We start from the raw sequence: 16,413 nt of genomic DNA, 5'->3' as shown, positions 1-16,413 counted from the left end.
TCACCTTAAAGTGGATAAGATCACTGCTTCCCAGATGATTCTTCTACCCTCCCCTTTGAGTATGACTTTTTTCTCTATTCATTTCCTTTCAGTGCCCCTGAGGAGAAATTATTTCCTTCCTCAAAACCACAAGCTACTGTGCTTCAACAGGGAAAAAATAAGTTATATGGTTTTAGTATTGTGTAAACAAAATAAATAATTGACAGAATCTTTCCTTTAAATAGGATATTTTAACCTCAAAGATATACTAACTTACTAGACAAATTGAATTTGTTTCAAAAAAGATTTTGAAACACAGATGGGCTTGTGATGCTTGAAATATTAAAAAAAATTGGTATATATGACCTCTGAGGACTAGAGAAGTAATGTGAAAAGTCCTAGTTATCCTTTGATAAAGAAGAGCTTTTTGTATATGCAAAATAGTTTCATTATTGAATATGAAGGTAAATACTTTAACAGTATTTTCCCATTTATCAAAGTTTTCCAGTAGTTTAAGGCATTATAGATATTATAATTATATTTTCATTTTAACCTTTAATTAGGGAATAGAAAAAATAGTCATTACATTTATCTAATGAATTGTGGAAATAGGACAAATCTTACCTTCTTAATAATAGAGAGGGTGTCATTAGACTGTTATTGAGTGAGGAACAGAGAATTTCCCATGTACAACTTTAGCAGTAAAAGAAGCTAAGTGTGTTTAAGGATTGATAAACAGACAGAGAAGTCTTTGTTATCTGTGCTCGGATTGTCTCTGTTCTGCTGATAGGCATATGCTTTGTTTTCCTTTTAGACACCCTTTGATGGAAAGGAATTGGCTAATTGGAGACCAATAAGAATGAACAGAATTTTTCCTTTTTTTGACTGTTGAAAATCATGTACCCTTTAAGGACTTTCTAAGCCCCGGCTTTATTTCATCTTATATGAAATATTAATTGATTTTTGTCTTGTTTTCTTTTTAGATAGAGGAATTTCGAAGACTGAGAACCCATGTTAAAGGTGCAGAGCTCTTAGAGGGTTGTGATGGAATTTTAGGAGACAACTTCAGGCCCACTCAACCACTCAGTGACAGAGTAATCCGAGCTGCATTTCAATAGCCAAAGAGAATAAGAACGAATTAATTAATCTTCATCCAGGTATGTGATCATTAAAGAAAATGAAGCATGTAATAATGTGAGTTACTCACGATAATCAATATAATTTAGCAGTTAAGGAAGTACATTTCATTTTGGCAAAATTTAGGATACTTTAGAACCTTATTAATTATAATAGGAGTTTATTCTAATATTTTCTGTATTAGAAGAAATGCCAAAGTCTTTCTTTTTTTTCTTTCCTTAAATTATTTATATATTCTGCTTGCCTTGGTAGTCATTAATACCAGTGATGGCAAATATAAGTAATTTGTGGTAAGGAAACATTGATGGGAAATGATTGCTTGGTAATTTATTATAATTCACATTAGGTTACAGCACAGCTCTCAAAGGATGAAAAGTATTAAAAAAGAGAAACAAAAGAAGTGTTGCTAATGAATAACAAAATAAATGCAGTTTGAAAGTTTGATTTTTGACTTTCATTCTCTAAGTAAGTGATACTGACCATGTTGGTGGGATAGTCTAGATGACTAGGGGCAGCTATAAATAAAATCCATGATGGGTCAGTATAAAATGCCCTAAGGCCAGGATTGCTGCTCAAAACTTGGAAAAATGGAGAGATAAAATGGGGAAAGGGTTATCAAGACATTAAATGTAGAGGAAGAAGAGAAAATGAAGTAGGAAAGAATCTTGGGAAATACCCAGTGTTAAGATGGGTTGAGATATGGATGTCAGTAAAGGAGACTGAAAAAGAGGGACCATACTTTGTTGATATAATCAATAGTTCATTCAGAAGCATTTATTATCTATCTGCATTGAGTCCTTCAGAACTATGTATGGCAGAGATGCTGTCAACTTTTTCCATACTTATTACTTTATGATATGCCCATATTTTCCCATCCTTAAACCTTCACTACACCCTGTCATCCCACAAGCTGTTTGCTATGCCCATTCTCACTTTTTCAGCAATATCCCTTAAAAGAGCTTTTGACTGGCCAATTATACTTCTTTTCCTCTTACTTCTCAACCCTTTGTAATCTGATTTTGGATCTCATCACCCAAAAGAAACTGTTCTCTAGAATTATATCAGTTGGAGGCCACTAGGACACATGGTAGATAAAGTGATGAACCTTAATAGCTTTGTCTCTTAATTTCTGTCTACCACAATTTCCTTATCTGTAAAGTAGGAATAATAATAGCTTCCACCTCATAATATTGTTGTGGTGATCAAATGTGTTTTGCATTAAGTCTTTGTAAGCCTTAAATCAATATGTAAATTTTAACTATTGGTATTATATCAAGTGCCACTTAATTTCTGCATCTTATGGTTTTTGTTCAGTCCTAATCTTTCCTCACTTACCTGCTGAATTTAATTTTGAATAGTCAAAAAGAAGTGGACATGACTGAAAAATGTCCCAACAACAGTTGTCTTAACCAGTTGCTTAACCTTTGTTTGCCTCAATTTTCCCATCTGTAAAATGGGGATAATAATATCACCTATCTCCCAAGGCTGCTGTGAGGATGAAGTGAGATAATAATTGTAGGGTCTATTTAACTTAGTATAATACCTCATATACAGTAAGTGCTATATTAATTTTAGCCATCACTAGCTATTTATTATTATTTGTCTGGCCTCTCTTTTTCAGTATGCATCATCCATATCTACACCCATCCAAACTGAGCATTTCCCAAGATTCTTTCCTAAGTCATTTCTTCTTCCTTTTCATTTTATATCTTGATAACCTCATCCATGGATTTAATTATCCTCTGTATCTAGATGACTCCCAAATGTATTTATCCAGCCCCAGTCTCTCTCTGAAGCTTTTATACCATACCACCAATTTCCTATTAGACATTTAAAACTGGATATTCCAGAGACATATTAAACTCAACATGTCTACAACTGAATTTATTCCCTTTCCCCCTAAATCCTTTACTCTTCCAAATTCCTCTATTTCTTTCAAAAGAACCACCATTCTTCCAGGCTGTCAGCCTTATAACCTTGTCCTGGTGTCCTCATATACCCTGAATCCACCTATCAAATCAGTTGCCAATTATTGCCATTTTTATTTTGATAACACCCCTCTATTGGATCCCTTCTCTGCTCTTGCACAGCTACCATTTTAGTTCAGGCCTTCATTACTTCTTCCCAAGATCATTGCAACTGCCTCCTAGTTGGTCTTTGCCCTCACTCAAATATACCTCACAGCTGCCAAAGTAAATCTCTTTAAGCATCAACCTAATCATGTGATCATGTGATTCCTCTACTCCATCAACTCTAGTGGTTCCTATGTCCTCTAAGATAAAATATAAACTCCTCTATTTAACTTTTTTCCCTTTTATTAACAGAATTCACTTACACATGTCTCAGCCTTTCCTTTCCTTTTCATCATCAGAGAAGGGTCTATTTAACTTTTAAAGCACCATACAACTTGACTGCCACAGATCTTTTTGGCCTCAATGGATATTGCCTCTAGCAATTTTGTATTCTCTCTGCTTCTCACATGATATTCCATTTCCTGCCTCCATACTTAAGCTCTGACCATCTTGTATGCCTGGAATAGCTATTTTTTCTCCTCTGTACATCATAGATTCTGTTTCCTCTTTCAAGATGTAGCTCAATCACCATCTTTTTATATTAAATTCTTCCTGATCCCTTCACCTGACAGTACCCTCCCTTTTAAATCTCTTTTATTTAGTGACTTTATATTTGTAAGGGCTTTTGCCCTGCACAGGATCAGCTTCCCCCAAAGAGAGGCAGCCTGCATCCTACCAATTCCTAATGACTACAATTGGCCTCCTTTGTTTGGCTTGGTTAGTCAAAAGAAGTTGCTTCTTGGAAACTGGCTGCACATACATTTCTGAAAGCTCTTCTTGTTCTGTGACAGGGTGAAAAATCACTGTTTATCTCCTCTCTTTTGGCCCAAACTGAGAAATACAAAAGGAGTTTGAAATTTTTATTTTGTTTTGTTACAAAGAAGCCTGGGGCAGCCAGGACTTCTGGGACTTGAAAGAGAGTTGGGTTTTCAACTTGGGAACTGAAATTGTGCTCTGTGGGAGCTATACTATGAACCTCATCCCCTCCAGATCTCCAAAGACTGAAGTGGTGGTGGGAAATATACTTCCCATTTGTGGAGGTAGTAAGTTTGAATATTTGTAATTTTTAAAAATAATTTTGTAGTAATTATTTCTTTGTAATTTTGTAAATTTTTTTTGGTAATTTTGAAGTAATTATTTCTTTGTAAATGTTAATCTGTTAGTAACTAAAGGAAGCTAGGTTGCAGTGGACCACCCAAACCTGAGGAAACACCACTGGTGAAATCTAGACCCTACACACCTCAATCTTCTAAAACAGTGTAAGATAACTCTAAGGAAAGGGTAAGATGTAACATACCTGACTTTCAGGAAGTGGGGACCAGAGTAGTTAATGTCACAGATGTGCATTGATGTCTTCTCTAGCATTCCCAAGCAACCTTGAAGAGTTCACTTGGACTTCTTTTATTACTTCTCTTGTCTTCCAGGGAAGTAGGAAGCAGGCACAAGGTAGAATGATCATGCTACTACAATTATACCTGTATGTAAAGTCTTTTTCAGAGTATTTTCCCCATTTTTCATTAGTTTTCCTGCCAGTTAAGCTGTTATCTTTTTTAAAATTAAAAAAAATTTTAATTTTTATTGATTAGTTAATTTAGGATATTTTCCTATGGTTACATGTTTCATGTTCTTTCCCTCCACTCCTCCCTTCTCCCTCTGAGAACCGACGAGCAATTCCACTGGGTTTTACATGTATCATTGTTCAAAACTTATTTCCATATCATTACTATTTCTATTAGAGTGATCATTCAAAGTCAACATCCCCAATCATATATATAGCAATTGAACCATGTGATTGATCATATGTTTTTCTTCTGTGTTTTTACTCCCACAGTTCTTTCTTTGGATGTGGATAGCATTCTTTCTCACAAGTCCCTCAGAATTGTCCTGGGTCATTGCATTGCTACTAATAGAGAAGTCCATTACATTCGATTGTACCACCGTGTATCAGTCTCTGTGTACAATGCTCTCCTGTTTCTGCTGCTTTCAGTCTGCATCAGTTCCTGGAGGTTGTTTCAGTTCACATGGAATTCATCCATTTCATCATTCCTTTCAGCACAATGGTATTCCATCACCAACAGATACCACAATGTGTGCAGTCATTCCCCAATCAATGGACACTCCCTCATTTTCCATTTTTTTTGCCACTACAAAGAGTGGGGCTATGAATATTTTTGTACAAGTATTTTTCCTTATTATCCTTTTGAGGTACAAATCCGGCAGTGATATTGCCAGATCAAAGGGCAGACAGTCTTTTAAAGCCCTTTGGTCATAATTTGAAATTGATTTCCAGAATGGTTGAATTAATTCACAATTCCACCAGCAATGCATTAGTGTCCTGCTTTTGCCACAAACCCTCCAATATTTATTATTTTCCTTTACTGTCTTATTGGCCAATCTGCTAGGTGTGAGATAGTATCTCAGCATTGTTTTGATTTATATTTCTCTAATTATGAGAGATTTATAAAACTTTTTCATGTGCTTATTGATAGTTTTGATTTATTTATCTGAAAACTGCCTATTCATGTCCCTTGCCCATTTATCCATTGGGGAATAGCTTGATTTTTTGTACAATTGACTTAGTTGTTTATAAATTTGAGAAATCAGTCCTTTGTCAGAGGTTTTTGTTATAAAGATTTTTCCCTCCAATTTTTAGTTCCTTTCTATTTTGATTGCATTGCTTTTGTTTGTGCAAAATCTTTTTAATTTAATGTAATAAAATATTTATTTTATATTTTGTAATATTTTCTATCTCTTGCTTTGTCTTAAACTTAAACTTTTATCTTTTAATCTTTTCTATTTGAGAAACCTGGCTCCTTCCTCTCTTTTTCAGAGGAATTTTGAGAGTGGTTCTGAAGTCAAGGGGCCTGGGTCCATGTCTTGCCTCTCATGCTTATTACATGTCTAACTTTAGACAAATCATTTGACATCTCTTATTCTCCATTTCTTCATCTATAAAATGAAGGGTTTGGTTTAGATGGCTTCTAACACTAGAGATTCTTCAAAAGAAGGTATTTTATGACTGCTTTCCTACTATAAGGTTACTAATAAAACCACTGCTTTTCACAAGTGGAAAAATTCTGACAGTTTCGTAGGTAAAAAGGACAAAGTCACTTTAGGAATTACTTCTTACTATATTTACTTCAACTATATTTACTTCAACAACTTACTATATTTACTTCAACTTCTTAATTCTTATGCTGGCTAACAACTTTCATTTTTCATTTCATTCTAGTAGTAAGAATGAGAAAAGTGAAGAAAAGGTATACTTTGGTGAAGCATCTCTGAAATCTGAGGTCACTTGGCTAAGAAAGGGAAGGTATAAGAATATAGCTAACAAGGATTAGAGGATCTAATGATTTTTTTTAAGTATGAGAAAGATTCAGGCATGTTTGTAAATTGCAGGTAAAGAACCTGTTGATAGGGGGAGAGTGAAGATTAGAGATGGACAGAGTGTTGAGAGCAATTTGCTAGAAATTATGGGAGGGAAAATAAGATCAAGGTTACATGTGCAAGGGTTGGCCCTGGAAAGGAAGTTTACCTTTTCTTTAGTGATTTCAAGAGAGCAGGAGATAGAGAGGAATAATTTCAGGGAGATGCAAGATTGGGAGAGGAGAAAAAGGAGCTCAAAGTGGATGGTCTTAATTGTTGTTTTGATTGAGTAGGAAAAGAGGTCCTCAATTAAGAAGAGAGGAGAGGGAATGGTGTTGAAGACGTGGAAAAAGAAGAGAACATTTGGAATAGGCTGTACTGAGTAAGATAGAGGATCCATTAGACAGTTGTAGAAGAATTAATCTAGTCAGGACCTAATTGTGATTAGATAACAAATTTGTAGGGGATCCTTTCAGCACAATTTCTTGTCATCTTCTATTTCTAATCAAAAGAATGTGATTAGGAGTAAAGAAGTGAACTTTGGAAGTAATGCTGCATAATTTTATCTATGACTATTCAATAGAATTTATAGTCAATTAACCCAAGGCTTTCTTTTTGCCTTTTAAAAAAATATATTTTTTGGATGCCAATGCAATATTCAGACTGAGTGGTAGTAGTACTATTCCTATTCATTATGTCCTGAGGAACCTATTTGTTGAACTAATAAGAACATTAGAAAAGTCTATTTTCTTCTAGGTCCATGTATTTAGATCATAACAAAGAATCTTCTAAGACATTCAAATGAATGATAGCTATTCACTTTTAGTGATTCAAGAGGGCACAAATGATACTACCAGAAGGAACCTCAAAAGTATTACCCAAATTGTGTTTTTTTCCTCTGTTGCCTAGGGAGGATATGCAGAAGAGAAAAATTAATTTGGGAAGCAAATAGCTTAATAAGAATGTAGTTTCTGAAAATAGGATTAGTCTTTCTGGATCATGGCCTTAATAAAGGATTGGAAGATTACTGGTCGGGGATGGAGTATACCTAACAAATCTGGTTTAAAGTATTTTCCACCTACCTTGAAAACTTAATCCAAAGGACTTTAACCTAAAAAGAACAATGGAGGAAGAAGACTACCTTTGTATATCCCCAAAGTAGGTATTAGAGGATATAACCTCAAGAAGGAAAAATAATAGCAGGTGACAAATCCAGGAATTTACAGGGGACAAAACACAAGAAAAGAATAAAATGCCAAGGCAGAAATGCCCAAAGTTTAGGCAGTAAACAAAAGGAAGTCTTAGAGGTTCTAACACCAGGCAAATTTGACTTCATAAATTCTATTGAGACTTTGTGAGATGAAACCAATGACTGAATTATAGCCCTGGATTTATATATACCGTATTCAAAACAAACAGAATATGTAAAAGAGGTTTTAAGCAGTATTGCATATACTCATGTGAAGAAAGTAAACATGCAAAGGGAAGAAGCATAATGGGCAGTATTTGGATGAAGATCAAAAAAAGAGATAGAAATAATTTTGAAAAATGGGATTATTAGTGTGATCACTCCATCTTAGAGTTTGTGATAAAGGAGAGGAAAACTAGGTAGAGACTGGCACAGTCCTTAGATTTTTGGAAATCAAATTTCAAAGGAATCCTATTGACTGAAATGTTCACTTCTTTGAAGTGAGTGGTCTTATTGTTGTTATTTTTGATCAAGTATGAAAAGAGGTCCTCATCTGAGTGGGGAGGGGAGAGAAAGGTGTTGGCGCATTGGGAAGAAACATCCAGAACAACCACTATGGTGGGTGAGATAGAGAAAGTCAATTGAGGATGGTTGGGAGAAGCTCAGGTTCATAAAAAGAAATAATAAAGTGATTCAGAAAGGAAAATGATAAAAAATATGAGACTTCTCTGGAAATGTCAATGTAGATACACAAGGAACTCATCAGCTACCTTAGATTTAAGAAAGAACTGTTCAGAAGACAGAAACCTATCTAAGTTACAGAACATGAATATGAGTTAGGTATCGATTTACAAAATTCTTGTCAAGAATGTTAAAGTTGGAGAAGAAGTAAAGGATAATAAATAGGGTATTTTTAAAAAACAGGATGATAATAAAAGATAGAATTTTTGTTTGGTTTGGATGGGGTGATGATACCTGACAGCACAGAGAATGAAGAACTACTCAATTTTCATTTTATTTTGGTTTTCTATGCCACCATGGAAATGATAGGACAAAAATGTCTAGTAGAGTTGATACTCAAGATAAGTGAGGAGACAAAAACGTTTAGCTGTGGGACCAGATGAACAACATCATTGGGTCCTGAAACTTTTGTCAGTTGTGGTTGCTGAGTCACTGGCAATGATACTTGCAAAATCTTAGGAAATGTAAAGGTTCCACAAGATTGGAGGCTAAATCTTGTCCCAAAGAGGAAGAAACAAGAGTATAAAACTGTAGGCCAGTGAACTTGACTTTTATTCCTGGGAAAATTGGCAGATATATGGAAGAGGACTTGGTGATGAAAAAGGACAAGTATGGCTACATCAAGAACATGTACCAGACTAACCTTATTGCCTTTATTGACAGGACTACTATACTAGTAGTTGATATAATTAAACTATATTTCATCAAAAACTATGATAAAATATCTCATATGTTCAGAAAAGATGGAGAAGTAAAAGAAATCAAATTTTTAAAAATTTACTAATATTTTATTTTCTAACTCATTTACATGAAAAACATTTTAACCTTAATGTTAACCTTCTATTTTCTTTGTTTGAACCAAATTCTCGCCTCTTCCTCCTCTCCCCATTCTCTGAGAGCAAGCAATCAGATATAGATTTTACATATATAATAGTGTATATCTCTTTCTATAGTAGTTCTTTTGTGAAAGAGAACTCAAAACAAATGAAAGAAAAGTGAAGAAATGAAGTGAAATATAATGTGTGTTGGTCTGTATTCAGATTTCATTAGTTCTTTCTCTGGAGGTTGTAAAAATAGACTTGAATCCAGGACTTCAATCCCCAGAAATCCTTGCTCCACTTCCCCAGAGTGCTTTGTAATCTCACTGGGTTCTTACCTGGGCCAAGAGCAAAATCATTATTTAGAGGGTCTCCACCCACATCGGGCTCTTCTCTTCCTGGCTCTGCTGGCAAACAGATGCGTCTCATGATGTGAGTGAAATTTGGGTGGGCCTCATGGCATACCTAGCATGTGCTTCTCTTGCTTGTATTTTCTTTAACCCTTGACCTTTAATAAACCTCATAAAAATAATACTCCTTGGAGAGAGAAATTAATTTCTACCTCTCTCAGCTTCTCAAAATTTTAATCTTTACAAGGTCGATAGAATTTTTCCTCATAAGTTCTTGAGGATTTTCTTAAATCAATGTATTTCTAGGAATAGCTAAGTCATTCATAAATGTTCATCATATAATATTACTTACTGCATGCAATGTTCTCCTGGTTCTGCTCATTTCACTTTGCATCAGTTGATGTAGGTCTTTCCAGGCCTTTCTTAAATCATCCTCAAATCATTTCTTAGAGAACAGTAGTATTCCATTACAACCATATACTAGAATCAAATGAAATAAAAAGTATTTGTTTGAATTAAAAGAGTAATTGTCAAAAATTCACTTGAAACTGAGCACATGGCTGGGGGTCTTTGGTGAAGTATCCCAAGAATCTGTGCTTGGTCTTATTCTGTATTATAATTTTCCAAGTAGATATAGGAATAAATAACATGCTTATCAAATTGTATGATTGCATAATGGGATACCTAACATAGAGAATCAGGAATCCAAAAGAGATCTCAGCAGGTTAGAGCATTGAATTTAATTAGGTAAGATGAAATCCAATAAAGATAAACATAAAGACTTATACTGGGGTACAGCGATCCCTCACCTATGGTGGGAGTTATGTTCCAGATACCCCTTTGATAGGTGAAAAGTTCTTGAAGTTGTGGGTTGTATTTATTTTATTATTTATATATATTTCAAGGCTTTATAAACCCTTTCCACTCTCCTATAAATCTTTTCCACACTCTTATTAGCCTTTCCCACACTCTTATAAATGCTGAGCCAATCAGTACCCAGGATACAGAACACAGTGCTGTGGTTGGTCCTGCCATATAGTGAAAACTCCTCCATACAGAATTATATATCTAAACATATCTATCTATCTATCTATCTATCTATCTATCTATCTATCTATCTATCTATCTATCTATCTATCTATCTATCTATCTATCTATCTATCTATCTATCTATCTATCTATATTTTAAACCCAGGATACAGTGAAGCTGCGATAAGGGAACTGCGATATAGCAAGGGACAACTGTATTTTATATAGTTTTGAAAAGGGAGAACTTTGGATAGGCAGAAGTTCTTTTGAAAAGGTTCTGGAGGTTTTGGTGGAATGCAAGCCAAATGTGAGGCAGGCCTGGGACATAGTAACTACCAGAGTGAAAGCAATGTTGGGTTACATCAGGAAGAAGCATAGTTTCCAGGAATAGGGAAGTGATTATCCTACTGAAGAAGCTTTTAACAGCCCTCACCTGGAGTATTTTGTTCTGGTGTGGGCATTACAAATTAAGGACATTGATTAGTGCAAAGTGTTCAAAGCTGGACAATTAGAATGGTGAAGGGCCTTGAGTTTATGACATGTGAGGATTGGTTAAGGGAACTCATTCTTAACTTAAAGAAAAGAAGATTCATATTTGATAATTCTGTTTGTTGAAGTATTTGAAGAGTTGCCATGGGGAGAAACGATTTGATGTGTTATATTTATTCCCAGTGAGGAGAATCAGAAGCTTTCATGGAGGCATATTTAGTGATGAAATCAGGAGAGAAAAAAATCCAACTTACTACTATTTAGAGCTATCTAAAAGTGGAATTAGTTGCCTCACAGAGAGGTAGGTTCTCCCATCATGGAGGTCTTTTGGTAGAGGCTGAACAATCAGTGATTTGTTATGTTACTGTGGAGAGTCTTTAAGGTACAGTATGCAAGTTCAGCCTTCAATTTTTAAATTTCTTGATCTAAATTAAGAGATGAACATTTGTGACAGTGATTACTATAGGGTCAATGAAATGGTTTCACAGTTTTCCAAAAGCAATCTGACCTGATCTCTTATTCGATTCAGGACTCAGTGAAGCCCACCCATGGCCCTTTAAATCCTGTCAAAAATATATGCATCAGTGAAAAAATAGGTTGACTGTTCAATTTTATGCCATAAAATGTGCATTTTTCATCTGCCTTCTTTTTTCAGATATGGATGGCCAGCATGATCTCTTTTGGGTGACCATGTATGTCATTATGGAGACTCTGTAGTTTTCCAGGATTATATATAATCAATATAATATCATCTCCAAATAAGAGCATATATAGAATCTCTTCATGAAGCATTTCTTCTTTAGGGAGGGGATTTTGAACAGGAGATATATCATGAAACTAGTAAAAACCATTAGTACATATGTTGCCCTACTTTTTCCCTTTTTGGTATTTTCACTCAACATATTGCTGAAGAAAACTATGTCTATGATTATACTGGTCATAGATACTTATATACTTAAAGTTATAATATACATAAACTTCTGTGATTAGAGTCATTGTGCTCAATTCTTCATGACCTCATTTGGGATTTTTTTTTTTTGGCAAAGATATTGGAGTGGTTTCTTGTTTCCTTCTCAGCTCCTTTTACGTATGAGGAAACTGAGGCAAACTGGGTTAAGTGACCTGCCCATGGTCAAATAGCTAATGCTGTGCACAGATTTGAACTCAGAAAGATGAGTCTTAACTAATTTCAGGCCCTGCACTTTATCCATTGCACCACCTAGCATTGACAGAGGGCAAATGATGAAGTTTCTTGAGTAGTGTGCAAGTGTCAATGGTCATAGAGGAGAGTTTTGTAGAAAACTCTTACCTGATTGTTTGGCTGCTATATAATCCTAGATTTTTTCCCAAACAGTATTAGCTGTTCTAACAGTTATACCTAATAAAAACAAAGATCAAGGTAGTATAATGAAGTGGGAACATCCATATGTCAGTGTGTTTCATATATTTTAGACTATATTAGATTTTAAGAATGCTATAATTTTTCAAAAAAATTAAAATTATGTGCAATTTAACTTTCAATTCAATATTGGCATGGGGAGCATAGTCTCCTTCAACCCTTTTTAAAAGGATTAGTGAGATAGTAGTTTTCCCCTGGAATCTTTCAGAGTAATATGAATAAATCTCTATCCTATATATAATTTTAGAAGACCTTTCTGAAGTGACTCAAACTTTCATTTCATAGGCTTTTGTGATTACATACTTTGTTCCTTTAATCTTGCAATGTGTAATACAAATCTAGTCTTAGTTCTACATAAAAATTACTTTGGGAAATCAGACTCATGAATGTGTACTTTTTTATTTGATATTAAATAATGCCCTAAGGCAGGTAATTCAAATTTTTATTAAAGTGAAATGATTTGACAGTCTGACTTTGAATTTAAAGCATGAATGTTTCATTTAAGCATCTGGAACTCAAAAGGCAAAAAAAATTCATGCTAGTACTTGAAAAACTGTTTTAAATAATCAGATTTATTTTAACTGTGCTTTACCCATAGTAGCTTGCTGGTTCTGTCCTAAGATGACAGAGTTTTACATGAAAAGTTTTGGACATCCTGGGGCTCTGATAACTAGAACTTTGCTGATTATTCCCATAAAGGATTTGTGGCTTTCTTACCATTTAAGCTCTGTGAATCCTAGTTTTGTCCTTGTTTGAAGGATTAGCCCCCTAACTCACCCAGGTGTTATAAATCCTCTAGTTTAGGTCTACTAGCATACATCTTGGTGACTGAACTGAAAACAAACTTACTTCTTTCCCATCAAGAAATTTCACTTACCTTTATTACCTCCTGGAATCCTGAAGTTGGTTTTTGATCTTAACAACATGTAGCTTTGACCATTTTCTTAAGATTAACTCATTCCCCTACCCTTGACTTCATGTTAAAGAGCTCCTTTGGTATTCCCTCTTACCCTTTGGCAGGTCTGTTACTCATTTTTATGTTTGAATGGCTTAAAGTAGGAGGATAATTAACATCCCTAAATTCTATAGTTGCACCTTCCTCTGACTAGAGGCAGATTTGAGATATGATCTCTCTCTGGTGAAGATTATTATTATTTTTTAATAGTGGAATTCTCTTCCTGAGCAAGTCTTTTCATACAGAAAAACACTCAATGAAGTCAGTTATTTTATTGTCCTAGTATTCCCCAGAAACAGTTTCTTTTCTGAGTTTTGCATTTTTTTCTGCTATTTCCAGTCTTGTTGGAATAAACTGATACATCTTTTAATTAGTTTACTTTTTTCTAAGTATCATGACAGGCTTTTAAAGGTCATTTTTTTCCTATGAGGAACAACATATCTCAATCCAGAGATAGAAGAGTAATCAAACTGTAAAGAAATGGAGACATCCCAAATTAGTATCTCTGAATGATTACCTGTGTCAGATCTGTCTTCATTTCTCTTTCTTGGTCCTTGAAGTCCTCCTTGACTGTGCTGAACCCTTTTCCACATGTGCTTTTGTAATTAATAATGTTGTCTTCTTTTGCTTTACTTAAAGCTATAGCCAGCATCAATTTCATATCAATTTTCTTTTATAACCTAAGAGGTTATAAGATGGAAAGGAATAAAATATTTCAGAAAAGAGAAGGCCATGGAGAGAAAAAAGGTCAAACCCTGAATGACCAAGCAGGAAAGAGCTATTATCTCTCCAGTATAAATGGACAGGGTTATAACTATAATTCCAATCAGTGGTACTTGAACTCTCCATACTTTAATAATTTAATATGATACACAGCATTAGGGAGAAAATTGAAAGTTATATGAATATGTCTAGCCTGAATTTACTGAATATTATAGAGAGTATTATTCGAAGTATAATCAACTTACCTATCATAGTGTATCTGAAAATGTCTTTAGAAACATAATAGAATTTAAAAGATTCTCACGATGTTCTTATTAGATAGAAATAATGGGTCTTTTTCTTATTACTCACTAATGATATTTTCAGATGTCTTTAAGATCATCAAATTTTCTAGGGAAAGATTTCCTGATTGAAAAGCTGTTCTTTACCCATATATACACTTTATTTTCTAAATATAGTTCACAGAAGCAAATATTAGCTGATCATACTAAAGTAAAATGGACTTAAATTACAGCAAGAAGTTAGATTAGTTGTAAGTAAAAGTATCTTTACAGAGGAAGCTGTTAAATATTGGTATGGGCTTTCAAGGCAATGAATGATATTTCCTTCTCTGGAGAACTTTAAAAATAGTATTTTCTATTTTTTTGAAATGGCTTAGGAGTGAACCTTACTAGAGAAGAGGACTTAGACTAGGTGACCTCTCAAGGTCTGTTTGAATCCACTGATTCTACACTTCTATGACTCTATGATGAATATGCTTTCCTAAATTTTTATTAACTATATATATCACAGAAAAGGGAGACTAGGGAGAAATAGACCAGCTGGTAAATGAGGAGGAACATGAAACAAATGCTTCTTTATGGTTGAGGTTTTGAGCTTTCAACTTAGCCAATATCTATCAAGAAAAATAATGCCAAGAAATTTTGCATCTGAGAATTACTTTTAAGAAATGAGAAACAAGATAAAGAAACATTTGGAAATTGTAAACATTTGAGTTTAAAACTCAAAAAGACATTCATATTAGATACTAAATTAATTTGATCCTCAACTTTTCTGAATATCCTGAAAGAAAATAGGCAAGGGTAATTCTTGAAATTTAGGAAAAGCACTAGAGAAAAATGCTAAGATTTTGTGGTTTTATAAATTTGATATTAATAATTAGTGAAATACTAAAAAGTTTCACTAAAATTAGTGAAATGAATCACACATTGTGATAAAAACTTGGAAACTAAAAATGGAAGACATGAACAGTGGGATCAAGATTACATTATTGATTATCTGGATTCCTATTATTTGAAATTAGGAACTTTTTTTTTTACAGAATTACAAAGATATAACTCAATCTGGGAAAAATGATTCTAAATTTTGTTGGAAGAATAAATTTGATATATAAATTGACCTGAAATAAAAAAGATGAATCCCAATTTTTGATTTATAATTTTACTTAGGATGAATAATCGAATACTTAAAAACACATTTTAAAAAAGCACCTAGCAATATTAGTAGGAAAATGCAATAAATTTACTTTGAACTAAAGGGAACAGAGGAAAAAGGAGAGAGAGGGCAAGGAGAAGGAAGAACTCTTTCATCTGTGTTAAAAATATAACAGATGGTTGGGCATGCATACAGTCCCTGGTAGTAGGGGAGACAGAGGTTGGTGGACTTTTTGAGCTCAAGTTCAAAGATGCAGAAAGGTAAAAGCCAACAAAAAATTTTTTTAAAGCAAAGATGAAAAAAATTCACCCTCTCTATTAAATTTTTGTGAAATTCTATCTGGAATTGGGTGCTTTTCAAAATGGAATTATAATTTTAGTCAAAGAATCTTATCAAAACAAACACTTGAAGTCAATGAATGGACTCAGGAATATTTCTAATTTTGAACTTTATGGACAATATAACCCAGTAAGCTCTGTTATGTTTTAAAGATAGCTCATCTGGATATAGAAAGAAATCTGATGGTACTTTTCTTTCCTTCAGATTCTGTCTTTCAGTTTAGACTATTCTGATTAAAGGACTAATTGGCCATAGTAAACTATACTCACTCATAGGGAGTTATGGGAGACTTGGTATCTCTATCAACTTGGGAACAGATTATTCTCTGGGAGAACTTTTGGCATCAGAACAGTTGTGTGGTTACTGTTCCTTTCCTTTTGACCTCAATAT

General features: G+C 34.1%; 1 protein-coding gene across 2 annotated transcripts in view; it reads left to right on the top strand.

Annotated features, from left to right (window-relative positions):
• CA8 (carbonic anhydrase 8) overlaps positions 1 to 16,413 on the top strand; it is a 146,582-nt gene that overhangs the window by 90,512 nt on the left and 39,657 nt on the right. Inside the window, exons 8-9 of one of the 2 annotated variants that reach the window (XM_007487085.3) lie at positions 963 to 1,136; positions 5,020 to 10,723. In XM_007487085.3, coding sequence (XP_007487147.1) covers positions 963 to 1,097 — 135 coding nt within the window. In that variant the 3' untranslated portion in view covers positions 1,098 to 1,136; positions 5,020 to 10,723. Of the gene's footprint in view, positions 1 to 962; positions 1,137 to 5,019; positions 10,724 to 16,413 lie in introns of those variants that run through there. The other variant, XM_001368314.4, reaches the window with a different exon arrangement.

This window comes from Monodelphis domestica, chromosome 3 (genome assembly GCF_027887165.1).
Source record: "Monodelphis domestica isolate mMonDom1 chromosome 3, mMonDom1.pri, whole genome shotgun sequence".
In the NCBI taxonomy this organism is placed as follows: Eukaryota; Metazoa; Chordata; class Mammalia; order Didelphimorphia; family Didelphidae; genus Monodelphis; species Monodelphis domestica.
Note: the sequence above shows the minus strand (reverse complement) of the source record. Positions and strands in the feature narration are given on the sequence as shown.